This window comes from Budorcas taxicolor, chromosome 19 (genome assembly GCF_023091745.1).
Source record: "Budorcas taxicolor isolate Tak-1 chromosome 19, Takin1.1, whole genome shotgun sequence".
NCBI lineage: Eukaryota > Metazoa > Chordata > Mammalia > Artiodactyla > Bovidae > Budorcas > Budorcas taxicolor.
This window is the reverse complement of record NC_068928.1, coordinates 40,124,150-40,143,749: the sequence shown is the minus strand read 5'-3', so window position 1 is coordinate 40,143,749 and position 19,600 is coordinate 40,124,150. Positions and strand designations below refer to the sequence as shown.

The window sequence follows — 19,600 nt, the reverse complement described above, 5'->3', positions numbered from 1 at the left end:
CCTTTCAGTTGTTTGGTCTGCATTCAGTTTTTAAATGGACTTGAGCAAATTGTTCACTCATCCAGAGAACTGAAACATTCAAGATTCTTTTGAGGAACAATTGTAAGAGCTCTGAATGTGAACCATGAAGATTGGGACTGCCACAGCAAAGTATTTGAGCGACTATGAGGAAAGGAGGAATTGATTTTTTTGTCACCCTGGAAAGCAGAGCAAGAACCAGTGGGCTCAAGTTACAAGAACTTAGATTTTGTCAATGAGGAAGAGTTCTCTAACATTTAGGAAAAACTGGACAGGAGAAAACGAAAGTGTTAGAGAAGAAGCTGGATTTCATTTGTCTGGGATGTTGTCAGAGGGAAATGACGTACTTGGGTCAGACTACATGACCTATAAGGTCCTTCCAGCTGAGGTTTTATTAATTAGACACCAGGCACCAAGCATCCTATCATCTCTTATTGGTTTTAATTGCCCGTTATCTGTAAGGAAGAACCCAGGACAAAGAGATGGAACATACACTGTGTTCATACACAAATGGGAGTTAGTATCTCATATAAAAGGGAAAATGGTGTTTTTCTATTTTGTGAAAGTGGATTTCTTTTTCTAGTCCTTTAAAATATCCAAGCAAAACTGTTTAAAGCTTCCCAATAAATCTAATAAATTGAAGCAGAAGTTCAAAAATTAACAGCCACAATAGTTTATTTACAGTTGAACTCTTTATAAGATATTTACAAGACAACCAATTTTACACATCAGAAATGGTATCAAAAGTATGAATTACAACACAGACAACAATATGAAATGGGCATAAAACAAAGCTGAAGTGGACAGACAAGCAATTTCTTTTTTTAATTTATTACACTAGCTTAAACTTTGTTAAAGAAAGAAACAAAGAACTATGTTTTAGGAGAACGGCAGGGCCTTCACTTGAAGATTGAATTTCACAGTGTTGTATCCCATGTAGGGAAAAAATAAGACTAATTTCCCCCCACACTCTGACACACTGTCTTTTTGCTCTTGGAACTTTGCTCATCCACTCTCCAACCTCCTTCTCAAAAAAACTTCAACATGTCCAAATCAAAGGAGAATTGATCTAGAAAAGGGGGCAATAAAATAGAGAGATACTAGGTAGAGGGAAAACCAAGGAAATTAGAATCCACATAAGTCTGGCCAAATAGCACCTCATGGATTCCTCTTAGTCTAACGAGTTCAGAATCTGGGAAGTCCCTTGGGTAGGAACAAAGGTGAAATCTGCTAACCTATATCCAAAGGAATCCAACAAATGCTGAAAATTAAGAAACTGAGAGGAATCAAAGAATAAAATAAAGAGACACTGACTGGTCTTTTTTCTTCTTGGGCACATTTTAAAGGAACATAACATAGGTCAGAGTAGGAAAGCCAAACAGTTTGCCATATTAAAATGATGGTAGAACAAAGAAAATCTGGCCTAGTTTTTCTAGAAATCTCCTTCCTCTCCTTAAGGTGTGAGATGAGAGCCCCTAGTGGAATAAGTCCTATTTCTCTCTACATTCTTGCTGCAAAGAAGTTCACAGCAGGTTCCCTTGTGGAGAGCCCACTCTCCTAAGCAGATGGAGTTACAAATGAAAACCCATAGCCACACACACACACACACAAAGGAGAAATAAGAGCAGCAAGATCATCCAAGAATACTACATGTGCTGCCCGAGTAATTCCTTTAAAAGTCAAACTCAGGGAGCACAGACCAACATCTCACGAAAAGCTTTAGCAGTGGGAGGCCCCTGAGGAACTTTTTTCTTCCCTTCCCACAATGGTATCCCATTCTCTCATGCTCCACTGATGGGCCCGCCACACACCCTACATACCTTGGCTTCTCCTCTAAAAGTGCTAATAATCTGGGGACATATTCTCTTCAAGGATAAAAGCCCCTACCTTCTAGGAGATTAGACCCCTACTTGTTTTCATACAATAGTCCTGAAGACTAAAGAAAGGCAATTCCTATATATTTAAGACCGGAGGTCTTGGCTCTATTTTCCTTCCAGATAGTTACAGGGATCTTACACTGAGACCAAAGTGGCCTGGAGTGCTGTCCTGAAATTTTTTAACAAAATGGGGGAGGTGAGGGTTGGGAGGGGAGACCCAAGATGGTACACATACAAATCTATTTTTACAAAATGAACTGGAGAAGCTCATTAGGTACATCTGTTTGTTTCAAGATGTAGACATTTGCCAGCCAGAGGAAGCACATATTTCCACATACATCCCCACCCTCCCTAAATCTCTAACCCACCACCAAGAGCTCAGCTAAAAGGATAAAACCCAACTAAGGAATACTCAAGAGGTGATGCGACACAGAGACGTCTGTACAGGATCTGGCGCGCCGTTCCCAACACCAGCTGCTTTTGTTTAGAGCCTTAGCTGGCCCCAAGCTAACCATCCTCATTCTCTCTTCAGAAGATCTTATTCTTGAGGGGTGGGGAAAGACGTTCAGTTACCCATTAACTTAAGAAAATAATCACAGCCAAACATCCCTTCCCACATGGCTGTATCACAGAACAGTTTTAAGACAACAACTGTGTTTTCAGATATTTATCAACCAACTCGCCATTATCTTTTCTACCCTGTGAAGATGACTTGCTTCATCACGTCACTTGTTATTCCTCATCTGGTCCTTAAGCTCCTGGTGAAATTTTGTTTTGTTTTAGGGTAAAAACCGCTATACTCATACTATAAGGAAGGGTATACGGGGCGAGAAGAGTGCCATGCAGGCACAACTCTAAAGGCAGGGGTTGCTTCATCTTCCACAAATCTAATGAAGAGAGCCCTTTTACCCCTTTAACACAGGCAAATGTAAAGAAGCAGACCCCTGAAGCTTCCAAGTCTGCCATCCTATAGATTTAAGTTGAGAACTCATTTCCCCAAAAAGGGAAAAGAAATCCCAATCACCCTCCACAATTCACAATTAGCCCAATGAAAGAGTTTTTGTGAAATCAGAGTGATGATAACAAAACCAAGATCAGGGGAGTATGGAAGGGCATTTTCAGCAAATGGTAACATACATAAGGACATAGGTCACATATACAGGTCTCTGCCACTCTCTGGGAATGGCATGCTACAACTATCTGAAGACAGAAGGTTCTTGCCAGCACAGCTATTTCCTACACGTCCGATGAGGTGTTTGCTTCTTCTGGATCTCCAACCTGCATCGGCTACGCTCATCCAACCAGGGCAGCTCAAAATTCCTGGCAAAAAAAGAAGAAGGAATCAACCTGCAAGACTAGAAGAAATTCAATATGGACATGAGACTAAGTCAAGGAGAGATGGTATACCCTTCACCACTCCTAGCCCTGACTCCCAAGTCCCAAGTTTGGAGTGTCTTTCTTGCCTCAAAGTCAGAGAAATGGTGTGCTATTAAAGTGATTGAATAATCTATTTCTAAATCGAAAAGCAATCCTCCTAATTCTTGGCTTGGGAATCTTATCATTGCAAAAGCTAGTGGCCCAGGCAGCGACACTCCTGTCAAAGAGCCATGGCTATCCCTAAGCCAACTATTCCACCTTATATTGAAGCCTTCATGAAGTCTGAAAGGGAAGTGAAGTGCATGCCACCTGAGAAGAGGGAAAAAAACTTCATACTTACTGTGGAGTTAGTTTTGGTAATGGTCGTCCGAATGCTACAACAGGCAAGAAGGGGGTAATCATCAAACTTTCAACTATGGAAGAAAGCCAGATGGGACCTTGTTAGTGACATGGATGGAAGATACCTAGCAACTATACCTCTTCCAAAATACCACATTCATTCAGAGCAAGTTGTATCCTGGAGCCTTGTACCCTTTTTCTTCTCTGAGAAAACTTATTCTCTTAGATAAACAAAACTTACCATCATCTGGCTCAGGGAAAAATGAGGTAACCTCGGGCTCAGATTCCTGAATTCCTTTCTTTTTATACATTCTGAGCTGCAGTCGCTGTAAAATTCTTTGTTCCCTGATCCTCTGAATATCCCATCTGGGAAAAACAAACCAGACAAAGAAAACAAACAAACCCAATATTACTGAAAACCTGCTCTATAAAGGCAACTCATATGATCCAGATGCTAGGGAGATCCTGGCTGAGACTTCTAGATGAAGGGATGGGGGTGGGAAGCAGGGGGTAAAGAGAACTGTCTGCTTGATTAGGGAAGAGCTGTTTCGGTCTAGCAGTCTGGATCATGTGTTAGTGTTCCCCACAAGAAAAAGAGGCCAAACATCTTTATCTCTAACAATAACCACTTCAAAACTGTGATACTCAATCAATTAGGAAGTCAGTAATTTAAAAGCATTAAGAGCTCCTGGGCTCCCCTCAGCATGGATGAGAGATGTCACAGTCCTATAGGCTCAACTGTTCCCACAGTGAACATCTCTAGCCTCACCTTTTCCTTCTCTTCTCATCCAGCTCCAGTTTTGCATGCCTCTTCGAAAACACACTGTCATCCAGGTTCTGTGTAAAGAACAGCAGCTGATAAGCTATTTATCACCGTGTGACATGTATACTCATTTCCAGCTTCCAGGAATAAAACCTCTTTCACCTTCAGGTCCCACCTAAGTCTCTAAGTTCTATGGGTATCATGGGAAACCCCTGGTAACAAAAATCAACAGAACACATACTCCTATCCCTACTCCTGCCCTTGTAGAATCTCCACATTTAAAAATCTTTTCTATAACTTTCCAAAGTGAAAGTCACATAACACTGAAACAACCCTTCAGACTGCCACAAACCCTCCCTACTGCTATATTTTATAAGGATATGAGTTTAAAGTAAGTATCAAGCTTTCAAAAGGCAAATGAGCTTGGAATATATAATTCTGTTTCTGAGTGGTACATGCCTAACTTTTCTACTTAGCATGAAACCTAGCTCTGTTTTGAATATTCACTAGCTACTTATTGTTTAAATCACTTAAGCCATTTTAGATCTCAGTTTTTTCATCTATACAATAAAGGAGTTGGACTTGATAATCTCTCAAGTCACCTTCTGGCTTTAGAATTCTATTTAACCCATCCATACAGTTATTATGACATATTCAAGTTATACCCCCATTTCTATTTATCTCGTACTCCCTTCTACTGACGAGTCTTGGGTACCTACCTCCAGAAGGTCTGAAGGATTTGGGTCCCTTAGAGGCTCTACTGAGTGGTCCCTCCAAGAAGGAACTGGAAAGAAAAAAAAAAAGAAAAAGAAAGGGAGGAGGGGTGGAACCACCCTTAAATCCAAGGTCACACAACCTACTATTCACTAGGACAAGAAGTCTCTCCCCAGATAAGACAAAGTTACCAAGTGATAGGAATCCATTCTATGGCCTCACCTGAAGCCATATTCAGTGTCCTTGCTATGGTATTGAAAGAACCTAAAATGCCATTGCAGTCTGCCAAACACAGGATTACAAAAAACCCTAAACCAATACCTGACAATTCATATAATGGATGCTATTGCAGTTCCTGAAAAACAACTGAAATTTGTAGTCATTTTGAAGTCTATAGTGTAATCACATACCAAGGAATCTCACTCTCCCCCATCCAACTGATGGGGGATGCAACTCCCAACCATCCACCATCCCACCAGCCCCCACCCCAGGCCCAGTCAATATAATTCCTATTCTACTCACCAGCCAAGACTGAAGTTTCTCCTGCAACACTTGATGGCATCAGACACCCTAAATAATGCAGGAAAGAAGAATCATCTCAGTGTAAAAAGAAAAAAAGCCCATACCCAAAATGGAGGAAAGGATCATCACTGATGTTCTCACTAGGAAGCCATTTTGGTTTTTTTTTTTTTTGAGTTGCTCTTTTGAGAATTTCTCTCTAGGGGAGGGGAAGAGGGAACAACAGACAAAAGAAAAGAAAATAAGCCCACCACTTTTTTTTTTTTTACACTGAGACGACTTCTTTTCTTCATTATTTAGGGTGGTTTCCCTGCAACAGTTGATGGCCAAGGATATCAAACCTTAAACTCAGAACATGGCAGGTGAGTAAAAGTTGACCCTATTTTTCAAATAAAAGATCAGTGTTCTCAAAACTTACACATGTAGTCTTCTTAAACAGCTCCCTCCTCCCTCCAAACAAACTACCTTGCTGGTCCAGCCTGAACAACATGCACAAAGACTTTGGCTTCCTTAGAACAAGCCATTGAGACTTCCTCTTGAAATAGGGGCGTCCAGAATAAGGATTCACACATTTATTCACAACTCAGGCTCCTCAGAGGACTGGGATTCCCCCCAATCAGACTCTTTCTGTACTGCTAGACCCACAATATCAGAGGTGTTTGGAATTTTCTGTACTACGGCAGAAAGGGTTTTCAAAAACAGCCAGTCACACAGAACAGCTCCGGACCAAGCCATTTCTCAATCCCGGATGGGAAATTGCTTCACGGTTTCTCTTGTTACACAGCATTGCCATGGCAGCAAGAAGGTTAACCATTAAGGATGAACCTGTTCAACTGACTGAACCAACAAAAAACCTGAACCTAGATCAGGGTCCTGGTCTATCCATGTACTCAAATGTAAGGCCTAATGAATTTTAGATAATGAAGAAGAGTAATCTATCTTCCCCACTTAATTTTGTCACCAGAACAGCCAAACAAAAGCCTGGAGAATGCTCTTGTCTTATTGGAATGGATTCCCATACCCAGCCCTACGAGGGCAAGACACATCAGTAGAAACTCAGGACCGTGACTCTATCCAAGAAGGCTTCCCCACCATCACCCCGGAGCACCCACAGTGACTGTCATAGACTAACATTACATGATTGAAGGCACATTCCAGTTACTGGTTGATGTAGGAGATAGGGGAGCATCTCTGTATGGAAGCCATGAAGAACAAAAAGGGAATGAAGACCAAGGTCCCATACCCCGCACCCATCCCAAGCAGCTCAGATATCCCAAGATAGTCCTTATTGTTTGAAAAATAGTTTGTAGACCATTTTATTTAAATATATGAACAACCAATGGGCTACTGCAATCCAAGTAAACTCTTCACATTTAGAACCTTTGTGAAGTATAGTGAGATATAGTAAGACTGTTGGTCTTTGGCAGATTCCTCCTGCCCCCCAGACCGGGACACAGAGATACAGATAAATGTTTATATAGTTAAAGAGCGGAGGCCCAGGTGAAATTCCCCACCCCAAGCTGGCTCCCCAACCCAAAAATTACCATTGGCCCCTGAGAACACCCAAAGACCACCCTCCCAGGTTTCACACAGTATCAATTGCAGGAACAGTCGTGCATGGCAAAGTATAAGTTCTATGCATTTCACAGCACAGAAAACCCTTCTTTCAGAGGGCATGCAAGTTGCCGGAGATTACACCCCCAAGTCTGGTGCTCTTGTGATGAGCAACTTACTGGCAAACACATCTCCCAGTGTTGTAAGCAGGCAAATACATTGAGCACATTTTGCTGTAATTCCATCTATTTGCAATGCCTGCACAGTGTCTGTCTCTGGCTGTTAACTTACTCATTCTTGACAGAACTCTGCTTTATTGATTGCACTTTTTTAAAAATGCCAAAGGCATTTTCACACTTGTTAGCTTGACCGCCACCACTAGGGTATAAGAGCAAGTGTTCTCTATGCCTTACTTGCTACAGTCTCCTCCTTCTTTGGAGAGGATTCCCGTAATGGTAACGGTGATGGGGGAGGCTGGTGCCAACGACACAAATACATTTCTGTGGTGGAAAGGTACGGCAAATCTTCTATCTCACTTGAGAAGGCTTTCTCCTTGGGATGGGTGCTGGGTCCCTTCTGGGGAGTTGAGAGTCTTGGCGGGGTGTCCACTGAAGACCGGGGCTTTTCTGGAGTTTCTTGGCTCCTCAATTCACGTTTACAAACAGTTTCAGATAAGGAACCACAGGGTTCCTCTTTAACAGGAGAGTGCTTAGGAGTTTTTGTTTTGACTTTTGAAAATTCAGGAGCCAGCTTTTTAACAGGAATCTTTCTTTCTGTACTTCCAAATGGGGATTTCCTATTAGATAGGGAAGAAAAGATTATAGAATTTTATTGACTCTTGAATAAAATCTGATTTGATTACATTTTCGGGCAAGAGAACTAGCTTGCTCCAAAATGACCAGTATTCAAGTATCTAAATATCTGAGTTCACTTGGCTGTCATGAACAGGAACAGCCTCATGCTTAACAGTATGTATAATAAGCCCTTAGTAAATGTTTGTTGAACAAGTGAGTTTCCATGCTTAAGAGCTTCTACTACTATTCCATTGACTACTAAATCTAAGAAGGTTCCTATTTTATTCAAGATCCTTTAGCTAACATCAGATGCCTCTACTCTGTGGTCTATTTCATTCCTGTCACCAGACCCCAGTCTTATCCCACCCCCCTATTCCTATACCATGTTAATTACAATCATTTTTCCTTGCTATTTTGATTCTCTCTCTCCACCAGTCTACACACGCACACACACACATGCACACTTCTAGAATGTCATCTCCTTTCCTTTTTCACCAACCTAAGTTCTATACTTTTTCAAGATCCATTTCCTCCTTAAACTTTCACTATTCTAACGCACGATAATTAATCTCTGAATAGTCTGTATCACTGTTGTCCATGTGCATATTTTATTGCAGTTGAATTCTGAGTTTTCAAAATTTATGCTATTCTTATAGCTAATCTCTTCGAGTCCAAGGACAGTTAGAGCTTTTTTTTTTTTTGAGCTTACATTTTTAACATCTACCAGTGCCTAACGCAATGAAAGAATTTAATACTTCCTAATTTGAAGTGAAGGGCTATAGTTTTAAGAAATTCAGCTGTCACATTTGCTGCCCATTCTCTTTATGATGTATGCTGCGTTCTGTAATTACTACTGTGACCAAAATGTTCCTAACAGACTTTTATAGCCCACACAAGGATGTTTCAGTTTCTCAGTACAGAAGACCTCGTGATTCAAGATACAGTTGTATTAAAACTAATTCATAAGTCCTCATCCCTTACTCTCAGTCACTGCAAACAAATGATCTCAAGTCCAGACAGTGTAACAAAGTTATCAGCACACCTTTTGTGTCCCTTTCCACTCCGCCCACAGGAGAAAGGCTTGGGAGGCAGAGTCTGGGTTGTCTCAGAAAGCTCCGGCTGGCACTCCAGTTTAATTTTCTCCGATAGCTCCGTTTCCTCTCTTTCTTCAGTTTCATAGCCCTGAAACAGCTTGTGCCTTTCTTTCTCATTATCCTTCTTTACCAGCTGCATCCGCCTTTCCATACGTTCTATCCGAGCAAGGAGCTAAAAAAGAGAGGGGCAAAATGCAGACTTAAAAAACAGAAAAATTAAACACAGGTACTTATCCCCATTCTGGAATCAGTCTGGTCTTCTGCCTCTTTCCATGAACCACAGCAATTCAACTTATTTTTAACAGGCAGACGTAATCTGAATAGATTTTCTTTATCACAATAGAGAAGACAAGGTGCACTGGTTAATTTTAGGAGCCAGTGTATTTGGGGAGGGACATGGGGAATCTGTAGTTCATTCTTCTGAAAAAAATCCTCTTCACTGGGAGAGGCCACAACATGCCTTTTAAATGGCACAGTCTCTGCTACTGCTAACATGTGGCTCCAAGTCAGTTTGGGAGTTTCCAGAATTAACCTTAATGTTCTTTTAGGAGGCCCTGAAGTTCTCCAAACACTATCCTCTCTACTTCCACTCAAAAATGCTACACACAAAGTCCAGACAGTACATTGAGACAGAATTAAAAGCTCACACAATCACAGTGCCACTAGGGATTGCAATGTTATTTGAAAGGGGGTATGGTAGGGTGGGGAGGTGCCACCTAAACTGTGAACACTCAATTTGGAAGACTTATAAAAAGAACCAGTACCCATAAGTCCCATCAATCATCACATATGCATATTGCTTTGCATTTGAGATAACAGAAAAACTTATACCTATTTATTTAAACATTGAAAAGTCTTTTGACTCTAATAATTAAAGGGAGGACCACATGATCAAACACAAAATGGAAGTCTATTATCATTGAAAATTTCACATTAAAATGTTCTGAGAAAAGATGCCAACTGTGCTACTTATACTCTATAACAAGAATTTTATTTGGGTTAGACAGTGATATTAATGTTGACTTCATTACATCCACTTAGCTGCACAGATCTCATGAGAAGCCAAATAACAACTGGAATAAGAGAAACAAGCTTAAGCGACACTAAGACTGCAATACACAACAGAGGCAGTGAATGCCAAGTTCAGACTGACACTCTATCCTTAACTCACCCCACTTTTCCTGCCTAGGAAAATCTGCAAAAGGGCCATTACCTCAGGAACTGAGCAAAAACCACAATCAGCAGAGAGCCCCCTGTCAGCCACACTCTCATTTCATCTCCTTCTGTTTTGATTCACAGCCTTAACATTACTTAAACACGTCTGTTTGTGGATGACATTTCCTTGATTTCTTCTCCTTCACTGGTCATCCTCTTCCGGACTCCCCCCCTCCCAAGTCAGGACATGATGTGTTGTAATTACAGTACCATCACACCCCTAGACTGCAGTACAGTAGCTGAGCACTGCCACCTCCATATTGAGTAACTTCCACAAATCAACACCATGAAATATTTTAATGAGACCGGCCCCAGCTCCCATTCCACCTTGCAGAATGCCTTCTCTAATAAAACAGTTGCTGCCTGAAGAGATTCATTTGGAAAGCAAACAAAATGAATAGCCCTCTGCTCCCTTCCTCAGCCCTTGGCGCACACAACGCCAGAGAGAGAGAGAGAGGGAGAGAGAGGAGAGACAGAGACTGCTGCAGCCTGAACACAACAATTGTAGAAACCATGTTTATTTTTAGGCAGCTGTAAGGTATGCTAGCACTGTAATATCCCACCACCACAGCTTTCCTGATATCTGGAGTATGTTTTAACACATCAGGTGCCCTTAACTACTGCTACAAGGGTAATAAAATAAAATAAAACAAGCCTATATAGTCATGCTCCTCAGAAGTACAAAGAAATAATAAATGACTTCCCTACATCTTAAGATTCTAATATAGGGGAAAAAATTTCGGTCTGCTTAATACATTTAATAAACTTAATTTCCCCTGATGCCTTAAAACCCTTCCAGTTTCTAAACACCATGCTTATACAAGGGAGCTGGTCAGTAGGTCATGTTTTATAACTCCGATTCCTATTAAAACAAACAAAAAAAAAACTATCTGAAATCAAAGGTGATGATTCTCCTAATATCATTTTTAAAAGCTAAAACAGGATTCCACTGTGAGTCACCTCAACCCCTCTGCCAATGAAAAGGCCTACTACTCTATCTAGATAAAGATGCTACAGCAGTGCTTAGAGCAACAGCTGCTATGGCCCTCTCCTCCAGAATGCATTTCTAACGCAAAGCTCTTTAATTTAACTCCTTCCATAAAGCAACCACATTTGCATCCCACCTTTTCATTTTTCAACCCCTCACAAATCAGATCTTTCCCACTCAACGTCTTTCCCACAAGTCTGGGGCTGTCATTTTAAATTAACCCTTTGGCACCTGAAACCTCCCCTCCCCCTCCTCCTGGGAGGTTGCCCTTTAACCCTTCCCTCAAACCCAACGTGTCTGTGAGCCTGGCTCCCAAGGACCCAGCTACTGAGAAGACTCCTTTGCTGGTGGCCGACCTCCTTACCCCTAACTCAGGGATACCTTAACCTCCTACAGCCCCCTTCCCCCGAGCATGCGCACAACTCGCTCCTCGTCCCGAACGCAGATTAACCCTTCCCGTACCGTGTCTCTCTCTGACTTCAGCTCCTCGATCTCCTTTTCCTTGGCCTGCAGCTGCTGCTGCTGCTGTTCGATGAGGTCCAATTGCAGCAGAAGGATCTGTTTGAGGCAGGCGGCCTGACTGGAAGCTCCAGAGCCGCCGCCACCTCCGAGAGGGCTCTTCCTCATACTCTTCCATCGGCCCTCGCTGGCCGCCAGGGTCCCGGCGGCGGCGGTGGGCGCGAGGGGTGGCGGCCCGGGCAGAGGTAGTGGTGGGGGTCCCGCCGGGTCCGAGGCGGTGGCAGCTGGGGGAGCCGCCCCACCCTTGTCCCCAGCCCAGGGCGTAGGCTCTTTGGCCGCCGCCACGAGAGAGCCCGTCTGAATGGGCAGCACCGCCTGATACTTGGGTCGGGGACTGCAGCCGGCTCCGGCTGCCGCTGGCTCCCCCCCAATGCCAGCTTGTTTGGTGGCCGGGGGTGGACAGGGCAAGGGCACCGAGCCGCCCCAGCTCTCTTCCTGCTGCCCGGGGGCCGCCCCGGCCGGGAGTAACAAGCCCCGGCCCTTGCCGCCGCAGCCGGCCGGTGAGGGCGCGGGGCTCCCGCCTTGGGAGGAGGCCAGCGGGGGCCCCGGCTCCTTGAGCTTACGGTGCCGGGGGAGGAAGTGGGCTTCGGCCGCCCCAGGTTCGTCCTCGGGCCCGCCCAGCGCCGCAGCCCGCTCGTAGTCCAGTCGCTGCTCAGGGTTGCCGCCGGCAGGGGCCGCGGCCGCCTTGAACACTGCGGATCTCATGGTCATAGTGGTCCGGAGCAGCGTCGGGGACCGAGACGGAGGAGGGGGTGGGGAAGGGGTGAGGTGCGGGGGGTCGAGGACGGAGGAGGGGGAGGGGAGTTTGGCGGGCTCGCCTCAGCAGCGCGGCAGCAGGCCTCGGCTAGCGCGGCTCCTCCGGGGCCCGGGCGCCATCCCGCCGGCGTGCGGAGACGTGGAGGCCGCGGCTGAGGCCCGCCGCCGGCCCATGGGGGCCTCGCCGCCGCCTCTGCTGCCGCCGCCGCCGCCTTCGCCTCAGAGGCAGAAGCTCGCACCCAGCCGCCCCCGAGCTCATCCCCAGAGCTCGCTTCGGCCCCCCCTGGCCCGGCCGGGCCCGCCTCGTCTCCCCACCCCACACCCCCCCTTCCCCGCCCCGGCCCCCCGCCCCGGAGCTCGCCTCAGCCGCCCCGAGCCTCCATTTTCCCCCCCCTCCTCCTCAGGAGGGGGTGGGAGGGATGGGTCCGCCCAAAGCCCTCCTACTACGGGAGAGGGTCTGTCGCCTCACCCGGGGGTCTCCGGACTCGGGGTCCCCCTCCCCCACAGTCACCCCCGATGCCTCAGCGTTTCCCTTTAAAAAAACGGAGCCGCTCGGAGCCGCCACAGCCGCAGCCGCCGCCGACCGGAGGGCGCATGCGCCGGGAGAGAAGCGGGCGGGAGTGAACCGGGAGCCGAGAGGAGGGAGGCGGGCCGCGCTATTGTGAAAGGGGCCGCTGTCGCCTGGAGGAGGGCGGGCAGGGGGCCGCGGGGGCCCCGGGCGCGGGGGGCCGGCGAGGGGAGGCCGGGAATAAGGGGCGAGGACCGAGGAACCCGCGGAGCGGCGGGGTGAAGGTGGGCTGCCGGAGGAGGGGCGAGCCGGGGGAGGGTCCGGAGGAGGGAAGAAAGGGCGAGGGCGGCGACGGGCTGCAGGCGAATGCTGAGGCTCCGGGAGAGAGAGAAGCGCGAGAGAGTGGAGTTGAGAGGAAGGAAGGGGGCTTCGGGAGGCAGATGCGCCCTCCGTGGAAGTGTATCGAGCGCTCCATGTACCCGGCCTGCGCTGGGCGAACCCTTTCCCGGGCACGTTGGCCACAGGCCTGGCCCTCACCGGAGGGGCCCCGCGGCCCCGCGCGCCGCCTGGACCAGAGTTAGGATGCAGGCTCCTGTTTGAGCCTGTGGGTATTTTCTGGGCATAGAATTCTAACCCCTCCAACCCTGCGCTCCCCAGCAACCCAACACTTGGAGAGAATGAAGTTCTTTGTCTCTAAGGGACCCAGATGAGAAACGGAGGGGACCTCTGGTACCCCGAGGGAGGAAAATCCATGATGTCTGCTGCCTAGGGAGTTGTTGCCACCACCTCCCTGGAATGAAGTATTGCCAACTACCAACAGTTCTTTCCCAACGGCCACCTCCCCAGACTTCTTAAGTCACTTCTAGCGTCTTCCGGGGGTGTTCATGAAAGACTGAGGCAAAGGAAGTCTTAGAAGGGATCTTAACCTTTACGGAGAATAGAAATACTTTAGGGTATTAACGTATGCTGAGCACTTTGACCTCTCTGTGTTCATTTTGTATCTGTCTGTAACCTTTCAGGCAGCTTTAGCCAACAAGTTCTTACAGAATTTCTCCTGGAAAGCTTTTAAATAGTTTTTATTGATTTTTCTTTTCTGTTTAGGTGGGATTTTTTTTTCCCCAGTCTATATGGAGATGACAATGGCAACCCACTCCAGTACTCTTGCCTGGAAAATCTCATGGGCAGAGGAGCCTGGGAGGCTGCAGTCCATGGGGTTGCCAAGAGTTGGACACGACTGAGTGACTTCACTTTCACTTTTCACTTTCATGCACTGGAGAAGGAAATGGCAACCCACTCCAGTGTTCTTACCTGGAGAATCCCAGGGACTGCGGAGCCTGGTGGGCTGCCGTCATGGAGTCACACAAAGTTGGACACGTCTGAATCAACTTAGCAGCAGCAGCAACATTATTTGGCCTCATGTGAAAACCTCTAATTGAAACTGTGTCTCTGCCCTGTGAGCTCAGAGCATGAAGCACTGCAAACTTTAAACAAATGGATGGGAATGTGCTAAGAAGCCAAGGGAGTCACAGCCCTCTTCTGCCAGACTATATGGCCTCAGATCTGCAAAGGGAGTGTTTGGGAGTTAGGGACACCAGTGAAGTGGGGGCCATGTGTGGCAGGAGGCATATAGAATATGGTGATCTTTTTCAGTGTCAAGACCTTCAGTACCATCTCTACACTGCTCACGTGCTCAGTCATGTCTGACTCTGCAACCCCAAGGACTATAGCCTGCTAGGCTCCTCTGTCCATTTTTCTGGCAAGAATACTGGAGTGGGTTGCCATTTCCTACTTCAGGGGATCTTCCTGACCCAGGGATCAAATCCGAATCTCTATACTGGCAACTCCTAAATTTAGATCTTCTTCCTAGGCTCATTCCCTCACTCCAAAATCACATATTCAGATGCCTAGGAAACATACCCACTTGGACGTCTAATAGGCATTTCACATTTGTGTCTAAAATCACACTCCTGAATTTGCCTCACCTAAATCCTGCTTCTTCTATAGCCTTCCTCTCTCTCTCACTTCATATCCAGTCAGTCTTCAATACCATTGCCCTTCGATATGTATATCCAGAAACATACACCTTTGCAACATTTCCACAACTTCCACCTTGAGCCATAATCTTTTCCATAATCATATCTCACCTTTTTTTATTGCAGTAACCTTGTAATTAGCCCCTCAGTTTCAACCTTTGCCTTCCCCCACTGAGGTCTATTCTCAACACAGCAGCCACAGCGAACCTGATGGGAGAACATGTTCTTTATCATGACTTCCCATCTTACTTGGAGTAAAAAAAAATTATCCTTTTGGTTTTTAGAATCTGGCCCCCAGTACAAATGACTTTGGCCCCTACTACTCTCCCCCTTATTCAGTCCCCTCCTGCCACACTCACCTCTTTGCTGTCCTTCACACACACCCAGCATGGGTCTGCTCAGGTCCTTTCACTTGCTATTCTCTCCACATGTGTCACTTTCTTCAGATATTCACATACCTTCCTATTCATTGCTTCAGTTTTTTACTAAATATCTTTTCATCAAGCGTTCTTTTCTGGCTATCTTATGTAAACCCACAACCTTCCCAAATTCCTTCCTGGGCCTTTCCTGCTTTAGTTTTTTTCATATACTTATTACTATCTGAAGTGAAGTCGCTCAGTCGTGTCCAACTCTTTGTGACCCTGTGGACTGTAGCCCACCAGGCTCCTCCATCCATGGGATTCTCCAGGCAAGAATACTGGAGTGGGTTGCCATTTCCTTCTTCAGAGGATCTTCCCGACCCAGGGATCAAACCCAGGTCTCCCATATTGCAGGCAGATGCTTTAACCTCTGAGCCACCAGGGAAGCCCCTAATAGATAATGTTAGATAGTACTAACATGTAATTTATTGTGTTTATTGTCCTCTTCCACTAGAATGTGAGCTTTATGTTTTCTTTCTCTGTTGTCTCCTTAGCCTATAGAAATATATCGGCCTAAAGTAGGCAGTTAATAAATATTCACTGAGTGAGTAAATGAGGTATTTAGATATATTAAGAGAAAGCATCTACCCTTGACCTTTAGCTTGGTTGACAGTGACAGCCTTATTAATAGGGTGTAAATAGTGAAACCTAGGGAAGAAAAAAGTTGTCTAGAAGCACAAAGAACATAGAACATACTATCTGGAGGGAACTGAGGAAGTGACAACTGAAGTGGGTCTTAAAGGTTGAGGCCATAGGAGGACATTTCAGAGTTGAGAACATTGCAGATACCTGGGATAAAAGGATGTATTGGAGTAAATGGAGAAGTCGCCTGGACTTTAGCTTGGATAGTGGGGGGGGCGGGTACAGGGGATAAAACAGGTGAGGCGTATTGAGACTGGATTATTGAGGTCTGAAGGCCCAGTTAAGAAATGGATACAGTCGACCCTCCACATGCACAGGTTCCACATCTGCAGGTTCAACCAACTGCAAGTTGAAAATATTCAGGAACAAAAATTCCAGAAAGTTCCAAGAAGCAAAACTTGAATTTGCTACAAGCCCAACAATGATTTACATATCATTTGCATTGTGTTAGGTATTGTAAGTAACTAGAGATGACTTAGAGGATATGCATAGGCTGTATGCAAATATATACCATTTTATATAAGAGACTTGAGCATTCGAGGATTTTGGTATCCTGAGCAGGATTTTGGAACCAATACCTCTCTGAGGGACTTGAGACAACTGATTTATCAGCCAAGGTGGAACACTGAAAGATTTCCAGCAAAGTGTGGAATAATCAGATTTGTGTTTTTGAAAGCTAGTATATGTTTGTACTGAAGGCAGGAGACCAACTTGCAGGCTATTAGTTCAAGTGAGAGATGATAAATGGTTAATCTAAGGCTTGAAAATCTAGTTTTCGCATTTTTAATTTACAGAACTTTGTAATCAATTGGAGAAGGAAATGGCAACCCACTCCAGTACTCTTGCCTGGAAAATCCCATGGACAGAGGAGCCTGGTGGGCTACAGTCCATGGAGTCACAAAGAGTCAGACACGACTGCGCGACTAAACTTTCACTTTCTTTGTAATCAATAGAAACAGTGAGGAGGGCATGAGGGAGAAGGAGGACTTTGTAGTCGACTTCTAAGACCAGGATTTGTTCCATGAACAAATTCCCTGTTTTCTTCCTCAATAGACCAAATGTTAGTCGCTCAGTCACGTCCAACTCTTTGTGATCGATGGACTTTAGCCCACTAGGCTCCTCTGTCCATGGAATTGTCCAACAAACTCAGGTTATTAGTCAAAGCTATGTTTTTCCCAGTAGTCATGTACAGATATGAGAGGTGGGCCATAAAGAAGGCTGAGCACCAAACAATTGATGCTTTCGAACTGTGGTACTGGAGAAGACTCTTGAGAGTTCCTTCGACAACAAGAAGATCAAACCAGTCAATCCTAAAGGGAATCAACCTTGACTATTCACTGGAAGGACTGATGCTGAAGCTCCAATATGCTGGCCACATGATTTGAAGAACTGACTCACTGGAAAAGACCCTGATGCTGGGAAAGACGGGGGGCAGGAGGAGAAGGGGGTGACAGGATGAGATAGTTGGATGGCATCATTGACTCAATGGATGTGAGTTTGAGCAAACAGATAGTGAAGGACAGGAAAGCCTGGCGTGCTGCAGTCCATGGGGTTGCAAAGAGTCTGACACAACTGAGTGACTGAACAAGACCAAATCTCCAAGACTGGCATCACCTGGGAACTTGTTCGAAATGCAAATTCTTGGGTCCCACTCTGCTGCTGCTAAGTCGCTTCAATAGTGTCCGACTCTGTGCGACCCAATAGACGGCAGCCCACCAGGCTCCCCCATCCCTGGGATTCTCCAGGCAAGAACACTGGAGTGGGTTGCCATTTCCTCCTCCAGTGCATGAGAGTGAAAAGTGAAAGTGAAGTCACTCAGTCCTGTCTGACTCTTAGCGACCCCCATGGACTGTGGCCCACCAGGCTCCTCCATCCGTGGGATTTTCCAGGCAAGAGTGCTGGAGTGGGGTGCCATTGCCTTCTCCGTGGGTCCTACCCTAGACCTAGTGAATCTGAAACTCTGGGTGGGATTAAGCAGTATGTGTTTTAATAAGTCCACCAGATGATTCTGATTCACCTTAAGTCTGAAAAACACTACATTGGCATCTATATCAGGACCTATTATTCGAGAGCCAGATAGTAAATATTTTAGGCTTTGACAGCTGTAGAATTTCTTGCACTATTCAACTCTGCTGTTGCAGCACAAAAGACAGTGTAAATGAACAAATGGTGGCTGATGGTGAGTGGTTAAGGTACCCATGGTATGGGGATTTAAAGGGAATGACAGGTTGCAGATTCACTGTTTGAAAGCAAAGGCTCTGGTGTGAATACTGCAAGCAGTGATCACATTCCTACCATGTTACAAAATTTCATTTATGGACACTGAAGTTCGAATTTCATACATTTTCATGTTATGTGAAATACTACTTAGATTTTCAATATTCAAAAATACTTAGCTGAATTATTAGAGAAATGCAAATCAAATTATAATGGAGTACCACCTCAAACCAGTCAGAATGGCCATTATTTAAAAGTTGACAAATAGGACTTCCCTGGTGGTACAGTGGATGAGAAACCACCTGCCAATGCAGGGGATTCAGGTTCGATCCCTGGTCCAGGAAAATTCCACATGCCTCGAAGCAACTGAGGGTGTGCACCACAAGAGAAGCCATTGCAATAAGAAGCCCGAGCGTCTCAAGAAAGAGTAGCCCCCACTTGTCACAACTAGAGAAAGCCTGTACAAGCAATGAAGACCCAGTGCAAACAAAGATAAATAAATACGTCTACAAAAAACAAATTCACCCACGTATATGTAATGCCAGGCTCCTCTCTCCATGAGGATTCTCCAGGAAAGAATACTCAAGTGGGTTGCCATGCCCTCCTCCAGGGGATCTTCCCAACCCAGGGATCAAACCCAGGTCTCCCACATTGCAGGCTGATTCTTTACTGTCTGAGCCACCAGCGAAACCAAAATTTAAGGCAGGGTGGCTTAATACTGTCACTTACTCAGAGATCACATACTTCCTATTTTGCAAATGTTGAGATGTACCTTTCTAAAATGATGATAGTAAACAGCAATTGGTAGTGGTAGTTTTTTAATGTCCTTACTTGGCAAAATAAAAAGCTGGCAATCCTATATCAGTTCCCTACATTTTTTTTTTCCTGAAAACTTTACAGCACTGAAATCCAAAATCTAGGATTTCACTGCTTCAGACTAAGTAAACATGCTTTTCTCCCCCAAAAGCCTGGAATTTTGAATTTGATGTCTGATCTCCTTGATCTCAATTCATAGGATGAGGTGAATAAACTACCAGAAAACTGAAACTTGGGAAGAGAAGCTCTCTAAAAAGGAAGAGAATTTTTGCTTCGAAACCACTTTTTTTTTTTTTTTTTAACTAATCGTATGTATTTATTTTGGCTGTATTGGGTCTTTAGTTGGAGAGAGTGGGGGCTACTCTAGTCGCAGGGCACGGGTTTCTCATTATGAATGCTGCTCTTGTTACTGCGCACAGGCTGTAGGGCTCCTGGGCT

General features: G+C 45.3%; 1 protein-coding gene across 2 annotated transcripts; it reads right to left on the bottom strand.

Moving 5' to 3' along the window:
* Positions 1–760: 760 nt before the first annotated feature.
* On the bottom strand, positions 761–12,627 carry MSL1 (MSL complex subunit 1). 2 transcript variants are annotated; one of them, XM_052657987.1, is made up of 9 exons: positions 11,715–12,627; positions 8,998–9,221; positions 7,575–7,957; positions 5,611–5,658; positions 5,094–5,158; positions 4,381–4,448; positions 3,853–3,977; positions 3,613–3,685; positions 761–3,215 (listed from the first exon to the last, which is right to left on the bottom strand). In XM_052657987.1, exons 1-9 carry the CDS (start codon positions 12,480–12,482, stop codon positions 3,125–3,127), a joined length of 1,845 nt encoding a protein of 614 aa, XP_052513947.1. In that variant the 5' UTR covers positions 12,483–12,627; the 3' UTR covers positions 761–3,124. The 2 variants fall into 2 exon arrangements, with proteins under 2 accessions (XP_052513947.1, XP_052513948.1); XM_052657988.1 differs by lacking the exon at positions 5,611–5,658.
* Positions 12,628–19,600: the final 6,973 nt, after the last annotated feature.